At 38.9% G+C, this 24954-nt stretch overlaps 1 protein-coding gene across 15 annotated transcripts in view; it reads left to right on the top strand.

The window, feature by feature from the left end:
* The window catches only part of LOC308183005 (uncharacterized protein), a 116425-nt gene that overhangs the window by 50496 nt on the left and 40975 nt on the right, over positions 1-24954 (top strand). For 6 of the 15 annotated variants that reach the window (XR_013942209.1, XR_013942210.1, XR_013942211.1 and 3 more), the window contains one exon: positions 1624-3495. The exons of 4 other annotated variants lie outside the window; for them this stretch is intronic. Coding sequence is in view for 2 of the 11 variants with exons in the window: in XM_080568492.1 (XP_080424618.1) it covers positions 1624-1655 (32 nt within the window). In the remaining 9 variants the exon portion in view is untranslated. 5 more of the 15 variants (XR_013942208.1, XM_080568490.1, XR_013942205.1 and 2 more) reach the window with 4 other exon arrangements.

The following is a 24954-nucleotide window of genomic DNA, read 5'->3' as shown; positions in this document are numbered from 1 at the left end:
CCTCTTCTGTGTATAAACATTGCACAGTGCCGGAGGTTGGCATTGATAAACTGCTGGCCTGGAAGGAAAAATGTCAGCACCTGGATTGGAATCATCAATTGCTGCAGTGTAATGCTGTCTTTCCCCTTGGAGGTCTTTCCTTCCAAGTTTTGGATCCAGTCTGTCCATCCTTAGCTCTGCCGAGGTTATTACTGAATTAGAAACAACAAAGCAGTCTATCAGGTGACAGCACCTCTGCTGTCAGTGTTATCTATGGTTAGTCACTGATAGACCTGTGAGATTCTAATCAGGCTCTCAAAGACGCTTTGATTTAGGAAGGTAGGCTGGCACCGTATCAGTCATCTTCAGAAACTGCAAGCCATGGACCACCACTGCAGAGCCAGGTTAGGCCACAGAAATGTACATTTGGAAACAGATCCTGTGGTGAAGCCCGTGTTTTCCTAAGCATGTGATGCAACAGCATTGCTTTAATATAGGCCTGATGAGAGGAAACAAACGGTCAGGCTCAGAGGGTTCTCATGCAGTCAGGCTTTTGAGAGGTTTTAGTCTGTCCTGTTAGCATCAGCAGGAGGCTTCCCCAGCTGGTAGTGGGACCCCACCACTTACAAATACATTGGATTTCAAACTTCCCATCTCTAAGTACTCGTAGAACATACTGGAGTGGCATATTAAGCAGCACACTGTATATAAATCTTCATTTTTTTTATCTTTGTTTACATAAATTTAGTTCAAGAGAAGTCTTTTTTACTCATACTTTAGCTATTTTGATGATACTAATATAGGCACAACTGTGTACTTCCTTGAATTAAAGCAATACCTTGTCTTTTTTCTCTGCCTCTTATTTAGTTCCAACAGGGAAAAATGTTTTTCTTTACTTTTTTAATGTTAGATTTGGAACTATGTGGTAGTTTCCATTTTAGCTTTCCTTTAATCCAGGAGGGGGGAAAAAAAAAGTAAAAATAAGTGCCTAGGAACTGTCAGAGTAATGAAAAACAAACAAACAAAAAAACAACAAACAAACAACAAAACCAGCAGTGTGCTCCACACAGAATAGAAGCTGTGAGCAACTCTATAGCAATCAGGAATAGTCAGAAAGCTGATTTATGTAAAGGTGAAAGGGTATACACAAGGCAGTCATTCCCCACAACATACGTGCAGCCTTCATTAAACAAAAAAAAAAAGTAAGCACCGAAGCTATTTAGATTAACTACTCTGGTTTTTCTCCCCAAATCCATTCAACCTCCTAACCTAGCGGGAATAGAAGAAAATCATTATCAGTTATCGCAGAGAGATTTAAATTAAGATTTCTTCATAAAACTAAAGTTCTAAAACAAAATCTAAGAAGTGGAATTAATTGCTGGATCTGCATTGAATCACCAAGAGATATTTTATTTCTGTGTCACAGCAGAAAGTGCTTCATCAGTAGGAATTCGTATGGAGGAAGAATAAGCATGTACCGTACATTGAAAACAAGTATGTCTGGGATGTTTAATTATTTCTTGATTAATTCATTTAACATTAAAGTAGTCAAGGACTGCAACATATTCAGCACTACACCGTTTGCTACTGGTATGTATCTTCAGCTCCTCTCATTTAAAAGCACCTTGTGTTTTTTACCTGCAGCTGTTGTAAATGAATTACTACTACTCTTCTAAGCTACCTTCATTACCCTGAGGAAATGCACAGAAATGCGCTGGAGCTAAGATGATTTGCAGCATCTGTGGTGAAGACTTAATATAATGTACTCCATGTTTTCAAGGATAAAATGAGGAGTGGGGTGGGGATTCAGTTAAAACACATGTAAGCATTAGATTAATTACTTAGAAACTGTTCAGCTAAGCAGTGTACTTATTCAATGCAAGGAATAATAGGAAAATATTTTTGTTGTTCTTTGTGCATGTTTCATATGAACTTAATATAGATTAAAAAGTAGGAAATCGATGCACAAAAAGCACTGAGGTTCACAAACAAGATCTCCTAGTGATCATTTCTTGACAGCACCAAACTAAATCATCATCTTCTATTAACACAGTCACAAAAACTATCAACCACAAGTAAGCATCCTCTTCCAGGATAACCAGCAAGTGTGACTAAATAAGCATGTGCTAAAATAAGCCTGATGGGCCTTCAAGGGCTTGTATATTACATTAACAGTAAAATACCAAAGTGGAATAAAAAGACCATGACAGAGATAAGGCACTGACTGTTCAGATTTTGTAATGTTTTATGCTTGCTTTAAATCACAAGATGTATCAACGAGCTGTACTCTCTTTTAAATCTTATCTGAAACTTAATCTTTCCATTCTGTGATCATTACTGTTATCGTTAACTCTGTAAAAGTGCACAACTGGAAGCACAAAAGATGAGAAGTACAGTGCTGGGAACTGAGTTTGAGTCTCCTAAAGCTGCTCAACTACCGTGTCATTCATGTTTGCATAATTTATATCTGCATTTATCATTTATTGGGTGGGTTATGGGTAAAAAAACAAAGTTCACTAGATAAGTTTCATCTGCTTTGGAGAAAAGTACGTGCTCAAAGTTATGTTGTGTTTGGATCAGTAGCGTAAACAGGGCCAATTTTGTGAGGGGATAGATCACCTGTTGAAGCGTAGCATTGCTATTTATGAGTAGTCGACAGCTTGTTATCAGACTATGTTCCAGAAACTCTGATCATCTGTCAGTCAATTGATATTGCTGGATTGGTGGAGAAAGCTTTAAACTGTTGCTGTCATGAGGTTTAATAAAAGTTCCTTTGATTCTGTTAATTATATCAGATGATAAACTGCCAGGGAATGACAGCTTCAATAAATCTATATTAAAAAGGTGTTAGGAGTCACCAGTCCTGGACAAACATCTGTTTGTCACGGAGTGGAAGGTAGGGTTTCCTAATTACTTGGCTGCTTTGGCGCTCTCGTTCTCCAGTAGCATAGTCCATGGCATGAGGATGTATGTGGCGCACGTAGCTGAGCTGGCCAGAAAGACTTGCTGACCACTCTGCTTAATAAACAAGGTGTGAGGGGTTAGAAGAATCTCCAACAAAATATAATGCAATCTCATCTGGATAGCAACACGTATTTCACAGAAAGTGAAAACACTATTTTAATAGTAGGCTGTTATGGAATAACCAGCACCTGTGGGATTAGTGTCCTAAACTGTCAGTCTGTAGATGCTTTTTTGCCTTGCAGCCTGAAGGCTTTACCAGATGATTCTGAATCTAATGTAATATTTTATTATGTATACAAATATGTAGCTCTTTCCTTGAACAATCCTGGCATGAACTGTATGATGTCTTGTGTCCTGAATTGCACAGACTATGCAGAAACATTTATTTATCTTTTGAAAACTGTGTTCCCTCCTATGTGCAATTTCAGAATACAAATTAGATGGTGAACGAGCTGTATTTTGCCATGTGACATGCCGCTTTCCCCATCTCCATTGCTACTCTTTTTTCCATCTTTTCTCTGAAATAACCAATTATTTTGTTAATGTTTTCTCATACAGAAGTTTTTCAAGGACTCTTGTCACTTGCATGTTGCTTTACTAGCCTGGCTAAAGAGAGTGTGGTGATGTAACAGATAGGGTTTGCTTTAACAACTATTTTCTTTTCATTATTAGTTCTTACCATATTTGTTTCATCTGGAAGATAAAGAATTACCATACTGAATCAGACCAGATCAAAGCTAAATGCTGTCTTGTATTCCAGCCTCTATTCTATGTACATTGTACAATAAGCTTCCTTGTGTCTTTGATGGACTTCAAAGTTATTATACCTAATAGGTATTGATGAAGCCATTGTACTCCATTAATGAAACTCCGTTCATTAATGGCCCTACAGTAACTGGTGTTGAATTCTGTGATTTACTTGGTTTTCTGGGAGGGGAGGGGGAATACTTTGGTGCTCTTCAGAAATGGAACAGGAACTGAAGCTTGTAAGCGTTATATACCTTGCATTGCAGTTTGACTTTGGGCCCTGATTCAATGGAGTTTGACATATCCTGTGGAATTCCTAAGAATGTGAATTTTCCTGAAGCAAACACTGAACTCTTTTGAAGCCAAACCTAATGTTTCAGTGTTAGAACACTGCAGACTTTGCTATGCCACTGCGGTAAATAAAGCTTGCTACTTCCAATAGCTCTTTTCCCTGAATATTCTCTTAAGAAATTGAACCAGGTTCTTTTCGCACTAGCTCAGATTTATTCAGAGGGGACCACCATGGCTACGTGGATGAAAACCATCATAACTAGAATGGATAGTCTTGCCTAGAGCATTTTCTTCTTCTCCATACCTTCTAAACGTTGCCTCCATTTGGCAAATGAGACCAATCACACAAGGCTTTTTGCTGAATTCTTAGTAATTTCTTTGCAGGCTTGGAAGAAAAAAAGCTAATTTAGAATATAAAATACTGCATTCTAGTGCTGATTTTACCCATTAGCCCAGTGACTAGACTGAAACCTTCTGTTTCTCTAATTTGGTCTGAATCATTAAAAACTTGTTTCTTTTAATTAGCATCTCTCCTTTGTTCTTCTCTCCTTTGTTCCCTCCAGATTAGAGTCATTCTCACCATGCTGGTTTGCATGTATATTCTGATGTACATCGAGATCGTTTGGGAGGAACCCTCAGGTTTTACCTGCCAAAATGCCCCTTAGAAAGTTGGGTACAACCTAAATCTGGACTTCTTTTTCTGGTGCCATGAGAATAATAGGCAGCTGACTTCATTAATATTTAAGTCCTTGTAAACAGAGATTTGTAGCCTTTATGAAAGGACGTGGTCTGTTCTGAGTTTGCTGTAATGGCTGCCAGATTGCTTCCCCATTGAAAAGAAAACTGTGCCTGGATATAAATAATTACTGCAAAACACTGCCAAGTCCAGGAATTCCTCTCTGTGGATCAGTTCCACAGGGTTTCAAATCTACATTTATAATCGTTTATTTTCAACGGAACTATCCTCAGAGCCAGAATTCAGACATGCAACTTTGGGGTTAAATTTGGCTTCAGCCAGAGTTGTGATTGCCATGTCTATAATCTAACTCTAAATGTGATGGTTTCAGATGCTTATCTGCACTCAAAACTGGTTGAATCTCTTCACCATTTCCTTGTGCTTCTTAAAATTCTAATTAATCCTTACAATGGAAATAGGAAATGCCAACATAATGATTTTTATTTTTGGTATCATTTTGCACTCTTGCCCAGCATTTGACAGGGTTCAGACTGCTGAATCCACTGCTTTTGAAATATTTTTTTGGGGAAGGCTGGCTACTAACAAGATGTTGCTCTTATTTTATTTATTTATTTATTTTACTTTTTAATTTCTGCTTGTTTGCTTTCTTAATTTTGCTGGTAAGAATCTCATCAGAAGCAAATTAATAAATAAAACTTAAAAAATGGGAATAAAATGCAGAGGCAGATACTTTCCTTGAAGTAGAGAGTCTCCCTGACACAGCGTATATAGACTTCAGTGCTATTACGATTATCAAAAGTTTAAAAAACATATGGCAAATAATTCTCCCAAGCAATTCTAGTATTGAACTCCTTGCATTCAAGCATGTCTCCCTTGTATGCATGTCTGTTTTCCATAGCTCACTGTAGCGCTTTGTCCCCTCAGTTCTTGTGCTCAGTCTTTCCGCTGAGTTCCCTCCCCAGGTTGAATTGCATCAGGGCTTAAATCTGTAGAGATCCTCAGGTGCTGAGAACAGAGGTGTAAATCAAATATCTGTGTACTTACTAGGCTAAAATAAATTATAGTAAATAAACAAAACAAACAAAAACAATGCTGTAGAAGTATTAAGCCAGTCTGGGATTGAAATCCACTGTGTAAAGATGTGGAGACCTTTTAGAAATCACAAGGGGAACAGAATGACACTATCTCTTATATACAGTAAATGTTTATTTCCCCCCTTTACAACTGCTTATGCTCCCTGTTTAAAATCAAGAAGGTAAAGACGTGGCCATTATGACCTTAACCTGCAATAGCTCAGCTGTGATGGAGCTGGGAGAAGGTGCTCTGTATTGCCCGGTCATACCTCCAGTTCTGCTTCGTGCTGCTTTGCTGGAGTTCACCTTGCTGCTACGTGCTCTGATGTGAAAATCCGTTCAGAGGAGATAGTGACAAGAACAATATATTACTGACAAACCTTGAGAGAATGTTAGGAAACATCATTCCAGCTGTTAGAGTCAATGAGCAAAACTGTGAGTCTTGTCAAGTCCTTTTGCTATTTCACAGCATAAAACTGTCACCTCATTAATCAGAGGAGCGTGTTACCATGAGGCTCCAGAGTGAATAGCATTTATCGCTGATCTTGTCAATTTCTTGGAATAAACCACAACTCGATAATTCTCTCCTCGTGCATTTGAAACTTTTCTTTTTACAGTAAAATTTCTGTTTGCTAGTGATCTACTTGATTAATCAGACTGGTGAGGATTTGAATGCGTATGTTAGAAAGCATAATTAAAAGGTAGATAACTAAGCTCGTGCAGTAGGTGACTTATGCGTGGGGGGAGCTCCATTTAGTGCAGAACAGTCTTGGTTGCAGCTCTGACTCACTAATGACTTACTACAAGAAACATGACTGGGATGTTTTGGAAATGTAATGGGATAGTAAAATGGAGTGGTTCTGTTTCAGTAGGTGCATAGCCCTGACAGAACTTCCTAAGTAGGGATCTCCATCCATTTCCTACAATTGTGCTGATAACATTAACTATTATCATTTGTAAACAATTCACAACCTGTAAGGGAAGTACAGTTTTTTCAACTTTTCTTATTTTAATTCTGAACAAAACATAGCAATATGGATAGAGGCATACTCATTAACTTAAGAACCCAAGAGGAGAATTGCAGCGTGCTCAATTTTCAGCCTAGAGAGCAGGTTTTTAGGTAGCTACGATGTTCGGTCTGAGGTTGACAGAGGAAAATGAGAGATTACAGAGATGAAGATAACTGCCCATACTGGATCAGCTGCAGAACTAGTGCTAGCAAGTAGTCCATAGGTGCTGGAGAGAAAAATGCAGAAAGCTTGATAACACCGCCTCAGCTGTGCTTAGAATGTTTTACAGGAATAATTGATCATACTATATCTGTAATATCACCCTTTCTTTGGAGTAGGCTGTTAACAGTAATCGAGAGATCAATCTGCCTATAAAACTATTAATTTGTATTCTTCCTTGGAGACTTCTAGGCTCTGGCTTTGTGTTCCTCCACAGCTTTTGATCATGTCTTGCTGAAGTAATTCTTTTCCCAATATGACAGATTCCTTCATCATGATCCCATTAAAGAGGAAAGAACAACTTAAAACTACATGCTTTTAAACATGTCACTTCTCATAAATGCCATTGACTCTATTGTGTTATAACCACACCGAAGCCAATAAGTTATTAATAATTTAGTGTGCAGTTACAGAGGCAAACATAAAGCTATGCTTTGATCAAAAACACGTAAGACCATAAAAGCACAGAGTATTCCGCTCAAGAAGTTAAAAGACAAAAGTTAAATACTTGGCACTAACTGGACTGAAGTTGCATTACACTAGAGAGGTTTTTTTTTTTTTTTTTTTTTTTTTTTTTTTTTTTTTTTTTTTAGAATTTGATAACAAAGCTCAAACATTTCAGAAATATCCTAAATCACATCCTTTACAGAAGCTTGTATCTATGCTCATTGAGCAAGGTGTCTTTAACTCAATACAAGAAGCTGAGGCTTAGGGCTGCTAAATCTGAAACTTTAAATTGCAATTCCAATTTAAATAAAATATTCTGTCTTGCGTATACATGCACTCAGTACACATACAAGAGGATGGGGATCTTTTATACATGCAGTTATAAAACTAATAATGTATAGGAAACATTGAAAGCAGACAAACGTAGCTGGTTTTAAGATCTATTAAACAAACTTTTCATTGTGCTAGAGGACAGGTTTCCACTGCACTGTTGTAGTACCATGTTCAAGCCAGTAGTGGTCTTCCTAAGGTTTTAATTTCAAGGTCTTCGGAAGGATTTAATTTCATTTTCTTTTCTCTCCCAGTGAAAGCTCCTAAAGGAAAAGGCATGACCACACACAAGAGCTGCGAGCTCTGAGCAGCAAAGTGCCTGCAGCTGATTGAGTGCAGTCCCGGGAGAGGAACGTGTAACCACGTGCATGCACTTCAGGGGGAAATCTGCAGGCTCTGTAAAACCCTAGCTGCAGGAGGGCTCTGCTTATTTGGTGGAGATTTCTTTCAGGGTAGAGATCTGGCATAGGCATGAAATGCTACTTGATATCAGATTTATTAGTTTGTAGTTGAGATATAAAGTATTAGCTCTCTATTTATATTGTTCTGTTAATGAGCAGTCTCTGATAGAGATAGTATTTCTGCTTCTGGGCCTTCTTTAATATCAAAGGACAGATTTCTAGCTATAATTACATATGCATTAGGCTCTTCTCCTTTCAGCAGATATTGTTAAGTTGTTCTGATAGAGATACAAAATAAATACAAATAGACCAAAAATAACATTTTGATCACATTTTAATTCAGTGTTTTTAGTTTTGTCAACATTATAGGAGATGTCTGAGGCAACAGAGTAGGATAATTACTGGAGCAGAAGACAGGACAAAGCTTGCATTTCCAGGAAGCATCGTAACAGCAATATTGTCTTTCTACTAGAGAACTTTCCTAATAGAAATGCATAAAGACTTCTGCTTGTTTTTAGCAAATACTATACTATATTCAAAGTCCTACATTAGGAAAAAATTTCATACTGCTGAAGGATACGCTCTGGTTTCCACAAAGCTTCTTAGAGTTGAAACAGGGAATATTTTATAAGACTAGAGAGATTGATGGCTCAGACTGGTAATTTGCAATACCTAATTAGTCAATCAAGTCAATTTGTATTTAGCAAGCATGACACAACCATGTTACAATGGAAACACAAAGGGAATTCAGTTTTTACTACCATACTGAAGATTGGTAGCTCAGAAGCAGCATAGTGTTTTATTTGGAAAACACAAAGTGGGATTTCTCAGATAGTTCTTTACTTTGGCTGCACTATTTAGCAAAAGGTTTGTTCAGTGGATCTCTTCCTTCCATTCATGATTTCAATAAATAGTGAAGTAACAGGTAGGAGAATGTTTTATTATTGTTCTAAGTTGGATAGAAGCATTGACAACAAAGCAGAAGAGCAAACGCCTTATAACCTGTGATGGTTGTGTGCGTGTTGCTAGTCATCGAAAGAGTACAACCCAGGAGTGTCCTTTGTTGAAGATCAAGCAAAGATACCTGCTTTGGTCCCAATGTCCTACTCAGACTCCAGGATGAAAAGAATTATTTTCTGCTTTTACAAATCCCCACTGCGCTTTTAGATGGGCAGAGGTTTCTTTTTCCTTAGCTGCTCTCTAAGAGCCCATGCCTTTTCTGTGATACTCCACCCCAGCACTGGCTATCTTTCAGGTCCTTCATTTGTAATGACTGTTTGTATGGTGTTATGATTGTAATTAAAAACAATTCTCTAAGCTATATTCCTCTGTACTTCCCAAAACGGTCTGAAAAAAATGGAGGGGAATGGTGAAGGCAGGCATAATTTCATAAATACTTGAGATGTTTAGATGTAAAATGATCTTTAAAATCTGCATTAATCAGCTGATCAGCTCAATATAAAAAAATCTTGAAGCTGTAGTTGGTATAAAGGGGTAGGATCCAGGGAGCTGTGCTGTGCGTGTACACTGATGCATCTGACATCTTTTTCCTGCTACTTGGAAGTAATATTTGTTGATTCTTTGAACTTCCTCATGTAGAAATGTAGACACTTAAAAGAAAATGAAATGACAATGTAGGTATTTTTTATCTTTTTCTTTGCAAACATTGATTCACAGGGTTCAGAATTAAATATGTATGCTATTAAGGATGGAGAAATACACTTACTGGTATGTGAATTAGAGAAAGAAACCGCTATATATTTCACCTTTCTCTGTTGGAAGAGGATTTTAGTTTCCTATCTAAATCTGGCAACTTAGTAATAAAACTTAATTTATAAATCACAGGCAGTTTTTCTTTCTTTCTTTTTTCTTTTTTTTTTTTTTTTTAATAAATGCTTAAGTATTTAAAATATTCACCATGCAGGTTTGGTACTCAGAAGAATTAATCAAACTGTCAGGCTGTAGACCAGACGCTGCAGAGAATACACAGTGGTGTGTCACGGTTACTTAGCAACTACAGCTGAAGAGGTTAGGGTGGAAAATACTGTCATTTCCTATGTTTGAGATCCACTCCCACAGCCCCCCTACCCTCTCCACCCCCATTTAGATACATATTTTTCCCCCAACAGATAACGTCTTTCATATGTTTAAAACAATCTTTATGATATAGCTTTCAACAGAACCTACTGTTTCTGTAGACTAATTTGAATCAGATGAAGAATGCTGAGGATTCAAGTGTTGTTCATAACAAGAAGAGCAGTGAACCTAGAATATGTGTAATAAATAAATAACCGATCCTACTCTTTGAATGGGAGGGAAGTTGTTTAATTTTACTCCAGTAACTTCTTCCTTAAAAATTGAGATCAGTGGAGGCGAGGGTGGTTTTGACTAAATCATTGAAACAAGGTTCTACCACAGTGGCAACAGAAGTGGGAACTGTTCTGCACTTATGTTATTGGTGGTAGTATTTATTACCCTGATAAGGAAATTGAGTTTGCTTACTAGGAGGAAATAGATGACCTTATAGCTGCGTTCTCTTAGAGGATTTGCCTCTGGCAGTAGGTTAAAAATAATAGCAGTTCTGAAAATTTTATGAAAGCTTCAGGGTAAGTGTTACTTTAACATCAGCAGCTATAACACAAACAAGCCTTAAATCCTACAACTTATGAAATGATAATGAGAAAAGGATCCAGAATTTCCACTGTATTCATGAAGGGTGTGTGTGCAAACATAAGTGTGTGCGCATATGTAATATATACAATGAGAGCCGCTATGGAAGGAGCAGAAAGATGGCCAGGAGCCATATGTAAGGTTTTGGGGCCATTCAGTATTCTTAACCTTTAGCTCTTTAGCTCTGCATTGTACAAAACGTGTATTGGCCTAGGTCATAAGAGCCAACAGAAATTAGAATCCTCCTCTGCTACCTTCTCACTACAGGATGGGGCTGCATAGATGCTGCCACGTGCTAGAAGACAGTTTGTCACACTGAGCATCGCTGATTGGAAGGCCGAAATTGAATTATCTGAAACTCCCATGCCTTTCTTCTTGTGGCAATACAGCTGGCAGTCAGGAGGTCTCTGGACATGCTGCAAAATGAGCGTATTTTGTATGGATGTAGGAAAAAGACCCAACGTAGTCTCAGTCTGAAGTCTCTCAGCTTAACTGGGAAGAGGCGTTCAGGAAGCTTGAACCTCCGGTTTGCTGTCCTTTGTGGGATGAGCAGTGGAGGTCCTGTGTGTATTTACTGCAACGCTATGACAGCAGTCAGGTAGTCAGTCTGGTGATGCTTTATGCAAGTGCCTGGGGAGGTTTTTTGGCATTTTAGTAATTCAGGTAACAATCTCCGTGTCGTAGTCCGTACAGTCAGTGCATACGCCAGCACTCACCGTGTTTCCACATAATGAATGTGCCTCACGATCCAGGTGACATTCTTTGCATCAGTGAATTTTTATTACTTTTCAGGATTTAGATTCTGAATATTGTTAGCTTCCCTAAAACAGTACCTAGGCATAGAACAGATTATCCTTGGGGTAAAAAAAAAAAAAAAAAAAGACTGCAGCCATGGAGCTGTTCTACGTATTCCTCCAGTGCCTCACTACCTGCTTAGGAGATACAGATCTCAGTTACAGGGCTGAAAAACACAGGCAAAGCTGAGCTCCTTAAAGCTCACTTGTTATTTCTGCTTCCTCACTATCATTTCTCATTTATTTTTGTGTACATGTTATGTTACAACTTCATAAACTCTGTTTCTTGATGGAACTTGCAGAGAAAGTTGAAAAGGAAGCCATTCACAGTGCCTAACAGGAAGTTTGCTATCTTTTTGATAAGTTCAGAGGTTTCTTGGCACAATTTACTAGCAATAACCTATGCTGAGCTAATGTGCTCTTGTTAACACACCTGTCCTTTTGACGATTTAAAAGATGATTTTTGTCTTTTAAAGTCAGGATCGGGCACCGAGAAAGCAAGAACTGAATTCTTGTCCCGTCTTTTGACTTACGCTCCTGTTATGTACATAAGGGCAAATATCTGCATTAACCACTCTTACTTTTGTACCAATCTCTGAAGGGGAGGGGAGAAGGACTAAAACCAGATTGTTATGTCAAATGCTAAATTCATCAATCAGGCTTCCAAAACAATAAATAAAAAAGTGATAAATGTTAGATTTATTTGCCTTTTTCTTTTTTTTGGGGGGGTCTTTATATAGTCACTAATTTTTTCCCTATCTGGAAGCATTTTTGCTGTGGATACTGACTTTCTCATAGATTTGCATGAACGTGCCCCAGCACTACTTTAGACGGTTTGCTATAGATAGCAAGACAGTCCCTAAATATGGGTTTGCTTTATTTATTGTTTGCAGAATTTTTATATCCTAGTGTTACATCTTGTGGTTCCATTGATTTTTATGCATTGTGTAATTTAACTGAGTATTGATTCATTGGCTTTCTAGAACTCTACATCTGTTTCTGTAATCACCCAGCTTTGGGGTGGGTATGTGTGAGAGTGATGAGGAATAACTATGAAATGCACGTCTGTTCTTGCCAGGGTTATTCACCAATTGCTCTTTCATTCCTGTCCTTGCCAACTTATGCATTGCATTTAGTTACTAATGATGATCCTTGCCTTATTATTTCCTTTTTCACTATATCAGTGTGGATGGAACTGAACCGGAGTTAGTCATGCGGTAAGGAACTGCGAACATCGGGTTCCTTGTGTTTCTCTTGAGCTAGTACTTGAAATAAAATGTTCCTTTGTGCAGGTACTGTGCGTGTTGGCAAGAATCCATGTAGTCCCCAGATTTGGGTGAGAAATCCTCAACAGCTGGCTACTGATTTCATTGCTTATCCAGGCAGTAGCTTGGTTAACCGTATAACCCGTAGTGGCAGGTGGAGCCTGGCATGGTAGGATCCTTGCCGGACCGTGGTTTTGCTGACTGGTGCCCAAAGCAGCTACTCCCCAGTGAGCCCACCCACAAGCCCTCCCAGTTTCTCCAGTGCACAAGGAGCAAATGAAGCGGCAGATGGACAGTGGGAGGAGGTCTCAACCCAACCCTGCAGGCTTCATGGCACTACCAGAATTGATGGACTTGTGCAATTTATGTTGTTTTTTTTTTTTTTATCAATCTTACAATAAAAAATGCAAATCAATGAAGCTTCTGGGTCTCTGCCTGCCTAAATGCAGAGTTACTGGGTTGTTTTTATAATTTCATAGCACTTCCGAAATGCTTTTTCTTTGTATAGCATCCAATTAGAACACACATTGCCAACGGCAAGAAAGAAAAGTTTGTCTTAAAACTGCAACCAGAGACTGACACTATTAAGCATAATATTACTTTGCAATTATAAAGAACTAGAAGTGGGAAAAACTGTGCAGGCGTATGCAGTACACATAGAATGGGTGGGGATGCTGTTAAGGACGGAGCAGTGAGGTGCAGCGTGCTTCTAGAAGTCTGGGTTCTAGGAGCTGATGATTCTGCGTGCTTCCTTGCTCATACAAGGAGCGTGCAGATAAGTGTGACCCTCTTTGTCATTGCTTAGCATTCACTCTGTCAGAACAGTTTCTAAGTATGAGGCTGTGTATGAACTACATAGCATATGACACAAAGGATGCTGGTTTTGTCTAGCTGTAATTGCAGTGCTGCAGGTACCTCATTGCAGGACACCGGTGTTTACGATGAAAGTAGTGTACGATTAAGTTTTCTTATTCCTTAATAGTGCAATCTTTATTTGCAGTCTCGAAGAGGCTTACTGGGTAACAAATAAAATTTATCGCTTTGCAGAAGTGAACTCTTGAATGTTAAAGTACGAAAAGCATTTGGATGAACTCAGATCATTTATACTAGCAACACAAAGTACATTTTTCAGTGCTGTTCCTAGTGACTTGCTCTTAAAACAAAAAATGTTAACGTTATGAAAACGATAGAATTAGACTAAATCATGAAACGTTTTTTTTAAAGGTGGTTAAAGATTTAAGCACTAAAGAAAACATTCTAACATGTTCAGTGATTCAAGATAAAGCCTCGTCCGTGTCTTTTGATTCATTATTTATTGCGCTGTGGCTTGACCACAGATCGATTCCTCTCCACCCTTCCCTTCCCCCCATGGCTCAGGTTTTACTCTTGCCTGTCATGGCTTGTGGTTATGGGTGATACATGAAAACACTGTATGCAAAAATGAGAAACTGCTCTCATGGAAAAAAATCCATGCTAACTGATTACTTGTGAAAGATGAAACTGGGGCATTCTAAAAATCTTCCGCTGTGCAGGGAAAATCAGCTCATAAGTAAGGGGGAGAACCATTTGTAGCAGAACAAGTAATCTTGCACAGTATATGCAAGAGAAATTAAGTGTTAATAGCAACAGGTCTGTTGAGATGCCATCCCTTTTAAAAGAGGCAACCTCAGATTAACATGCTAGCCATTAATAATTAAGGGAATTTCTTTATCGATATTTGATCTATTGGGCCAAGTTGTTATTGTGCAGATATATATCCTGTAAAAGCTGTTGTATCCCAGACAAAATATAGCTACATGACAATAGCTAGTAGCTGGCAAAGTATGTAGGAGCCTGTAGTTCTCAGATACCATGTAGCCTGTGTGGGGGATGATCAGTCTGTTTTACAAAAGGAAGACTAACTTCAGTGAGATTTAAAATATGCTTTGAACATTAGGCATATGCTTTAAATGCTTTCTCCAGTTGAGTTTATCTTCACAGTTTATCTAGGACAGGGACGGTCACAGTTGCATATTCATGCAGCGCTTAGCACAATGGTTTGCCTATACAGTAGCATAAATAATGCATTAGAATCTCACTGGGTGATCTCATGAAAACAATTAGACAGTGCCATCCTTGTAGATCGTATTGTCTAAATACTGTGCATTACCTCTAGGAAATCTGAGTAAAGTTTTAAACAAAATTGTAGTGCAAATGTCATCTGTTGTCAGCAGCCATTAAGAGAGAATTTCCTCCAGTGGAATAATTCACTGGTGTAAGGACATCGTATTCCAAGCCTGAAGAAGAAATTGCATCCTATTGTGGGCCTATTTTTTCTTATTTATTGATTGATTATTTTTTTTTAAAGCATTGCTTGCACTCAGTTTATAAAAGTTTATCATGGTATGTTTATATCCTCTGAAGACTTCCTGACAAGAGAAAGAAAATCATTGTTTAAGCATTTCCTGACTGTTAAATGGTTTTGGAGGTGTTATTATTGATGTGATTTTTATTGGAGCTATTTTCCCAAACAAGTTCTCAGCAGCAGTCCACTAGAGTGCAGTTAATTCATTAGAACAAGAAGAACTTGAGTTAAATGCATTATAGATGAACTGTTCATATGTAATAAGGTCAGCTTATACAGGGCAAACACTCTCCTGGTTATTCAGTGTTTGTTACAGGATCTCAGCAACACATGCTTTTGTTTTACCTTAGCTTGAGATAATTTCTGCATAGGTATTTACTGACTTTGCTTAGTGCTTAAAATCCCTTAACAGATATTGTTTAAATGTGCAGAACATGGTGTGCATAAAATTCTCAGCTAGGTAATGTGAGATCAAGTATTAGGCTCACACAGAGGTTTCTGTTAAAATATTGATACTATATGGCAGTGTTGATGTAGGTAAGTTTCTGCATTTACATCAAATATTGTTTCGTTTCCACAGCCAGATGGAAGAGCAATAATCCTTATGTAGGCTGTGAAGTCTCAACTTCCTATATGCCATCTTTTTAGAGGCATTAGCTGCATTCTCAGTATCTATATATTTGCCTCTCCAAGCTTCCTGGTAAAATGTGAAAGGCACTCAATACTTCCTATAGTAGTACTCCTAATCATGTTGTACATGAATATCTGTGACCCAATATAGCCATGACCTCCACTGGTGTGAATTAGCAAATGTCCCTTTGCTTCAGTGAAGCAGTGCTGGTTTAGACAGTCTGACCCATTAGACTGTACAGGATGCCATGAAGAGGAGGATCGGATCTCCAGTGCTAGGAATGGTGTTTTTTGTGTTGTACTGGGGGGGACAATAGGTTTAAGTAGCTGTTTGTAAAGGACTTGACGGAAGTGACGTGTTACAGCAGTGTTTATGGCCAGCCTGCTGTTTTTCAAATCTCATCTCTCCTTGGGAGAAGAGCCAGAAGAATAGGGATAGAGGAAATCTGAGAGATAAATTGTGAATAGCAGAAATGATTGCGTTAGTGCTACTTAGTGCACTGCTTGTATGTCTGTGGTTAAATCCATAGTCATAGGCTGGCAAAGATTGCTCTTAAACCGTGTGAATATCGAGATTTGGTTCCTAACCAATCATTAGAGCCAGTACCATTATGAGTTTCTTGCATCCCTTGTTTCCTTATTATTTACAAAATTCTATGGACTGCATAGTTCTAGCTAGTTCTGACAATACTGGTATCCATGGGGGGATACACGTAAAGGATGGTTAGGTGTTTTTTGTTCGGATTTTTTTTTCTTCTTTTCAGACAGGATAGCAACCAGTTAGTGTAATCCACTTACACTCCTGACGTGTAAAAAGTGTTTCTTTAGTGCCATGGAAATGGCCATGTTACACTACCAAGTCTAGTAGTACTTTAATTTAATAACCTCTCTAATATTGGCTAGCACTAACAATTATGTTGCAAAGTGATTTTGTGCACTTTTTAATTAAGACCTGCTTACAGGAAAAATCTTAATCCATTAGAGGTCGATTTATGCCTTGAAGCAAGGTCAGTTTTTCCTTTCTGTTCTTAAATCTCCGTGCAAATGTAGATTTTTGTCATTGCGCATACGTTAAATCATTTGGTTTTGCTTTTTTATCCTGTTATTTTTATATCCGATTAGTGTTTCTTGGCAAATAACATGTAGCATAACAGAACATTTCCTAGATTTTGTAAGTTTTCTTTTTTTCTGGTCCACTGATCTCCCTGGCTCTGGAATAAGGAGAGCTGGAAATGGAAGTGTCTGATCTACCATTTTCTTAAGAATTTTAAACTAATCTCTCATATATATATATATATATGCATACATATAAATACCTAGATATAAATACATAGGTAGGTCCCAGTGTCTACAGTTCTTTTCATTGGTGATCGTAATGTAGTCATAAATTTGTTGATAGAAAGAAAAAAATCTTATGTAGTTTTATACAAAAGTTGCAAACCTGTAGTCACCCCTGAAGTTGTGAAAATAACTGAACAGTTGACACTGTCACCACAGTTGACACCTACAGTAGGTGAGCTCCATTGTTTTTAACTGCTTAAACTATAGTGTGATGAAGAAAACAGTCTGTTTTTCTCTTGCTGCATTTTCCAGCAAGATGTTTTTGGAATTTCTCAGCAGTGCTTTCGGGCCCTTAGAGATGTCCAGTCATGTATAATGTGCTATAGTGGAGCAAGCTGCTAAACTAACCCTGATAATCCAGGCCCTTAGAGACTGCCACTATGCTAGTGAGACATGGATTAATTCCCTATCAGATTCTGCTTCCACAAGTGCTGCCAAGGTAAAAATCATGTCCAATTACTAGAGCTGTATGAGTACAGAAGCTGAATGGCAAAAATGCATTTAGAGATAGAGCCTTGATAAAAATTCTGGATGTACATAAACCCAGCCTAACCTTGCTGTAGCCCTGTTATGATCCTATATTACTTAGAGCTGGTTGGCTAGTATCTGACTATGAAGCCTGCTGTTTCTTAATTATTTAGCAATAAAAGCTTACGATTTTTGCCATTTCAGGCTCTCATTTGGTAGGGCATTTGCAGGAGCAAGGCAGATCATCCATCGTAAAATGTGTCTACAAATGGGATTTCCTCAAAGAGGAAGAAAATGACCACACGAAGTTAATAGTAGTGACTCATGCCTGGGGAAAATACACTTTCAGATGTAAGGCTTGGAAAGAAAATGTTTTTTCAAGTAGTTTCTACTTACAAAGTTCCACTTGCGCCCTGCAAACACTGGTCCAAATGCTCCTGACTTGAACAGATTGCACGCAGTACTGGAACAACAGACGGTTTTGCAGGTCGGGTGCTCTAGAATGAGGGGAGGCTGCCCAGCCCTAACATTCTGTGTGCTTTACAACTGTGAACTACTGTAGGATCCTGACATGAGACATTGCTGCAAAATGGACAGAACACTGTCAGTGATCACAGTGCTCCCACTATCAGTGCATCAGAGTTACCTAGATTGAGATGGAGATTTTCTTCCAGTGTGACTTCAGATACGTATGCAGACCATGTACATTTATGCTGTTATCTGCATTGTGAGACCAATACATTGGAAGCGTTGGAGCTAAAAATGATGGGCAAATTAAAAAAAAAAAGCAGAGAATGAACAAAAAATAAAAACGTTTCCTAGAGGGTAAGATTCTTCGAATTGCGTTAATTTTAGTGCTAAGAGATTAATAAGGGTGTAGAAAGCTGAGGAGGAATTTATGATTTAAAGTGCCTGTTGAAGAGGAAAGCAAAATTTGCTCAACCTCGTAATGCTCTGACTTTGACTAGGCATCTCTTTGCCTGACAGGCTGGAAAATATCCATCTCTGAAGAGTTAACATTGTATATCCTTTAGGGAGTGCAGTCACAGCTGGTGGGGGGCTTTGCTGAAATAAAAAGCCTCTGGCAACTTCCCGCTCGGCAGGCTGCAACGTTCTTCAGAGCAGGGCAGGCTTGAAAAAATGAATGAAAAAGTAGCAGTTGGTTTGCAAAGACAGATAAAGTTGTTCTTCTGAAAAGGAGCTGCTATTTTCTGTCCAGCTTTTCCAACTGCTGGTTTATCATTCACATTCACTACTTCTCACATAATGATATTGTATTCTCTGAAGGTTTTGATTTTTTTTTCTGCTTTAGCTCTCCAAAGTTCAAGTTGCTCTCCTGGAACTTGCACTTAACCTTTAAGAAACAAGCTGAAGTCTCTGTCTGTGACCTTGAAGGGTGGGGGCAGAGAGGGTAAGAAATATCACTGTGTCTCACTAAAGACACCTTTAGAAATATCTAACAAGGCATTTCATCTAAAAGGGGAGAAAAGGGCACTTAATGTAAGTGACAGTATGGGGGACGGGGGGGACTCTTTCCATAGAGACTAAAAGTCACATCCAGGACAACCAATGACAGACCCATGAGCTGGAAAAGTAGTGTCTCTTCTGTCATGTGAGGCTGTTCCTGAAAAAGATGTCAGAGAAATGAAGATATGAGCAGTGCGGGTAGGGAAGAGAATGGAACCCAGTTCACATGGCAAGATGACTTTTCATAACAGATGTAAAGGTTATCAGTCCAAAGCTTTTGGGTGATAAGCCTAGGAGAAAATACCATTTTCCTTCTCACCTCATTTTTCTTTCCTTTCCTTTTCTGTTGATCATTCAGTGCTGTGGTACAAATCTGGGAGCATCGCATCTGCTTTTGAAATATCTGCATCACTACTGGAGGCAGAATACTGATTGTTAGATGCAGACCTGCTCTAATGCAGGAACATAATTAGGTCTTTGTGAGACTTTTAAGTCTTCTCTAGTGTCCAGTCTCTGCTGCTTATTAGTAATTCTAGCAGTAATTGACAGGAGAGAGTACTGGCAATAAATCGTCCATCTTTGACATCATGAATCTGACTGTAACCTTAAAACAGACCTTACACATTCTACATGGGAGCAGCTGATAATCATTTTTGGGTCTGTAAATTGCTTATGAATCAGGAGATACTGTCCTGATTTTGCAGACTGACGTACAAACAGCACAGATTAAGTGACTTTTATAGTATCAGAGGGAGAATCTGTAGTAGAGCAGAATGCTTTCATTAGGTTCACGTAGGCGAGCTCTGCCTGTTACGGTCATGCTCTTCAGCCTCCTGTGAAAGCTGTGTTCTGCGGTAGCTCGAGGCCCTGTGAGTTCACCCGTTCTGTGAAAAGCTGCAGTTCTCTCACCAAAACCTTCTTCCTGTTTACCTGCCACCTTGCCACTCTGCTTAGCTCAGGGTGGAGCCAATGAACTCAGCTTTGTTTAGTCAATTAGTCTGGCATAAACCTATTGATGATGCTCCCATGTGGAATCATCCCTCCGGAGGCTACAAATTGGGTAGAATCACAGCATAATTTAAGTCAGTAGTGACCTCTCGGGTCACGTATGGTTAAGCCTAAATCCATTGTATCCGTTGCATACCTTCTGACAGTGACTGCACAAGGTTTTTATTTTAGCCATACCTGCTCTCTACTTCAGTCTCAGCACAAGAGTTACCTGCTTCTCTCTCATAAATACACTGCACCTCTTTGTAGAGCCATAATTGAGTTAGGAAGGTTACCATAGCAACTGCTGCGATTAATTAAAGCACTTGGGCATGGGAAGTTTATAGATGCAGAAAACATTTTCATGTACAAATAGTGCAATCTGTTTATGCTCGAAGGATTTGCCCCTTCTCTCTTTTTCTCTTCCAATCTCAGCTGAGAAATTGGGCTTTTTTTTGTTCTTTGGGGCATTGATAAATCATTGTGTTATTCCCCATAAACTCTGCAAATAAGTCTTTGCAATTAATGTCCACTGAAGACCTAATGAATGCTAAGTGAGAAACAGCACTTGTACCCTTCATGGGAGTGAGCGTTTCCAGGGCTGTGAGGACAGCAAACCTCTCCGCTGTCCACACGTATCTTCTGTTATCCTGTGGTAACGTAACACGGGCAAACTGCTGCTGCTTCCGTCTTGTCGGGTCTGCAGTTCCACGCCAACAAAATAAGCCACTAGATAGTCTCTTGTGGGCCTGTTCCCAGCTCTGTCACAAGCTAGATGTGTGACCTTGGATAAGTCCCTCGCAATCATACAGTGATCCTAGCCAGCCTCGCTTCTCGTCAGCTTGCACATAGTGACAACAAAGCCTCGTGTCCATTGGTAACAGGCTGATTACCTCTAAAGATAAGAAGCCAGTGTTATTTTTTCTGCATCTTTTATGGGCCGTTCACAACAACTGGACATTTAAATCTCTAAGGTATAAAAGAAAAAAAAGGAGGGCGGGGGGAGATTCTGACAAACAAGGCTTGATAGTCAGTTGCCTCTTCTGATCTCCGTCAGTAGAGGAGAGGAGGGGAGCTTTTCCTCCTGTTTATTTTTCTTCTGGAAGCAACTACTTCTTGTCAGCTGGAAGCATCAGACAGAATGCAATTTGTATGCAGTGTGGTGAGTGCAGCAGGAAATGTGGACAAAGCGGAGGTGATGTTTCTGAGGAGAGCATCCAGTTGGACGTGGGGAGCTGCAGGTTTCATATGTGATGAGGAAAAAAGGATATTGAAAGACCAGAAAACACAAGGCTTTTTTTTTTTTTTTTCCCCCTGGATCTTCTTAAAATGCTGCTTCTTCTACAAGATTTTTCTTTATTCTTGCTCCCAGGTCTATCAACAAGAGATGGTGATTGGCTTACTCTGTAAGATGTTGTTGTTAATAGGGATTAATTCCCCCTCAGTGAATATTACATGTCAGCACTGTTTTGTATAGAAGCACTACTATTATTTAATTTTTTACTGTCCAACAACTTATGCTGTTGTAGACAGCCTGACGGTTTTAGATAGAAGTCAGTGCGTAATGAGAAGCGGTTTGAGTCTTTTATTTTCAGTCTGCCTTACTATCAAAGTTGAAAAGGTTCCAGGCATCAGGGAATTAATTCCCTTCTGCTGTGGTTTTTATGTAAAGGGGCATCTGAAATCTGAAGGCAGTAGCACTGATAATGGGAGTATGTAAGCACATGACCTTGTCTGAGCAGATATCCTGCTTTTAGATATTTATTACATACTCCATTTTACAAAGGAGGAAATTATATACAGAAAGACAAGGCATTTCCCCTTGTAACTTGCACTTAGAGCTGAAAATGAAACCTGTGAGTCTTAGCAGTATCACTCTCAAACCACTAAAATCAGACTTCATTTTCTTTCTTTCAATGACATTACTGTTACTCTTCCCAGTTGTGGTTTTTTTTTGGTGTTTTTTTTTTTTTTTCACACTCTAAAAGACAATCATTGGCTATGTTGAACTGAGGACAAACTTCTGCCTTGCAAGCTATTTGTGGTCAGATATGTGTATCCTGTTGCACTGGCAGCTGAGAGATTTTTTAATACCTTTTTTCTTTCAAGTACTTTTAACTAGTCAATGTGAGAAACAAGGTGGATAATGAACAACATACAGCCAGGAATAGGTCTATATTTCAGTAACTGAGATGAATCTGTAATATCTGACTATCTGACTGAGATGGGAATCCTGTCCTGTAGGTGGACAGTCTAACTGTGAGAGGCCCGTGAACATTTAATACAGTTTTTTAATCAAATGTGTTTCATCAATAGAATTGTCTTTATCAATGGTTTGCAAAATCAAAGGAGCGAAGGCAGAAGTGTTACTGAGAGGCTGAGCTTCTGCGCACTCGTCACTGGAAATTATTTTCAAAGTCCATTGGCTTCCATCTCGTATCTCTGCTCCTGAAAGTTTGTTCATTACAGTTATTATCAAAGCACTAAGTATAAATAAACTCCTTAGTAAAGTACTTTCAGAATCGCACGTATCAAATTGTTTGGTATAACATAAGCAGATGTTCATTTGCAGACTGAAACCTTCCCCGACAAGGGTGGGAGGTGGTGGTGGATGCAAATGTAGGATATTAGGAAGGATATTAGGAATCCCAGGTAAAGTAGAAACCACTGAATAATGGGGTCACACACACTCAACTGGCACCGAAGTTTGTGCGTGATGTGCAGTCTCCAAGCCAGGCCCTACAGCAACAGTTAGATAAATATGACTGCCTGCAGTTATAGCCTGTAAGAAGTAATCAGCATTCATGAAGAAGGTGGAAGCACATACGAACATGCAATGCAGCAGCTGGCTATTTCCATCGCTTTTCTGCTTAGGGATCTACCGTTGCATTGCAAAGAACTGTGTGCAGAGCCTGTAAGATACAATGATAGAATGATAGATCTCTTTTAAATACTGGGGCATTTTGTGGTTTTATGATGCTGTAAAACATTCTTGAGGCATGACAAGCGCAGACTGACAGGGACAGTTTTATCTGTATCACATTAAAGGATAAGTGCCATATTGGACGAGTATAATAGAAGAAAAAAATAATCTCTAAGAAGACAGAAGAGCTCCAGAAGCAAGAGGAAAATAAAAGAGATTACTTAGTGGCAGAGAAGGTAGATTCAGATTGGTCAAATATCGATGTTGGGATGGTTTGTGAGCATGTTTTATGTTCCTTCAAATTGTTTGCTACATCTTTGATGTTGGAATCTTCAGATGCAACGTGGGTGAAGTTGATAGAGCCATCTGTAATAGTAGAAGTTCCCAGTAGACCTATTAGAAGTTCCTGAGTTAAAGCTGCTGCCATATATATGCTGTGTTCTCAGTATAATCTTCTGCATGCCTGTCTCCGTCCATTTTCATATATTGGAAAAGTGCAAATTTCACTTTCTAAGCACTATTCCATTTCTCCCTATTATTTAGTCACTTTATCATCAAGTAGTCAAATGCACTGGGGGTTTCTAAATTGTGTGTAAAATGAACATCTGTCTAGTGGCAGAATTGGCACATCTGGATCCATTAATTTTTCATTATTTCCCAGTGTTGGAGGTCAGATGTTCACAATGTGGTAAAGAGTTTCCACGGGTGGATTTTAATGTCTCTGAAGCAGATAATTATACTTACAAAAGTACTAACAAAAAACAAACAAAAACAAGCACTACCACCACCAAAAAATCCCTATAGGAGCTTGTTCTCAAGGTTTACTTTTCTAATTACCTTTATTTATTTATTTTTAAATCCAGGCATCCTACAGCACTTATCCAAATAGCAACCTATTTCTGATTTACGACAGTTTTGGCAACCAACTTTTTTTTAGTTACTATCGCTGCTGTTTCATAGGTGGGTAGATAGATTCATAGATTTAAGGGGCCTTCCAGTATCACAAGAATTAGCACTCATCACAGCAGTCTTCATCATTCCTTGCCACAGCCATGGTGCTATATTATGGAGCTGTTACACGGCGGATTGGTCTCTCCTGGTGCACACATGCAAAGAAAATGTCACACAAAGGTCACCCAGCATCGAAGTGCTTCACTAAAATGTATGTTGAATTTCAATGGTGTACCTTGTTAAAAAAAATAAAAAAAATTAAGAAAGACAAAACAAAAAAGTTCATATTAAATTTTCTTGGCATTTGCTGCATGCTCAGAGGCACTGCCTCAGGCTGGCCTCAGTGTCTGGGGTGCGAATAGGAAGATAGACACTGCAAAGTTGAACGTGTTCCTAGATTGTTTATTCATTTCACCTAGAAGAAAATATGAGAGCAGAGAAGGAACAAAGAGAGAAGGGATCCATCTGTCTCTGTAGGACAGAGCAAAATTTTCACCTGAATTTGGTAGGAGGAGAACAGTATCTCAACATACAGAGGAAATCCTTTGTGTGTTCACTTCTACATGCTACTTGCTTTTGCCTTTCAGTTGGCTCAATCAAACGTGAGTTTTATTTTCTGATTTCCTTTTCCCTGTTTAAGGCCAAAAGATTGATTTAGGTCTGACTGGGAGCAGGCTTTGGATTTGAGCACTTACTACCTAAATCAGGATTTGGCATCTAAAGCCATGTCTTTGTTTCTTATGCTAGGCATAGGTGGCATGGCATTGTTTTAGCTCATACGGGTCAAAGCAATATTTCTGACTCTGTTATGCGTGGGTGCTTTGCAGCACGTGATTATCTGCAAGTCCACTGTCAGGCCAACTCTGTTCTGAAACCAGAAACGTTCTGCTATTTAGAGGCCGTGTTTCTGGGGAGGATTTTTACCATATTTTGTTAAGAGCCTAGTGGTTGAACCA

The sequence above is a fragment of the Anser brachyrhynchus genome (genome assembly GCF_964034855.1).
Source record: "Anser brachyrhynchus genome assembly, chromosome: 26".
In the NCBI taxonomy this organism is placed as follows: Eukaryota; Metazoa; Chordata; class Aves; order Anseriformes; family Anatidae; genus Anser; species Anser brachyrhynchus.
The sequence above is the reverse complement of the archived record's forward strand: the minus strand, read 5'-3'. Positions and strand labels throughout refer to the sequence as shown.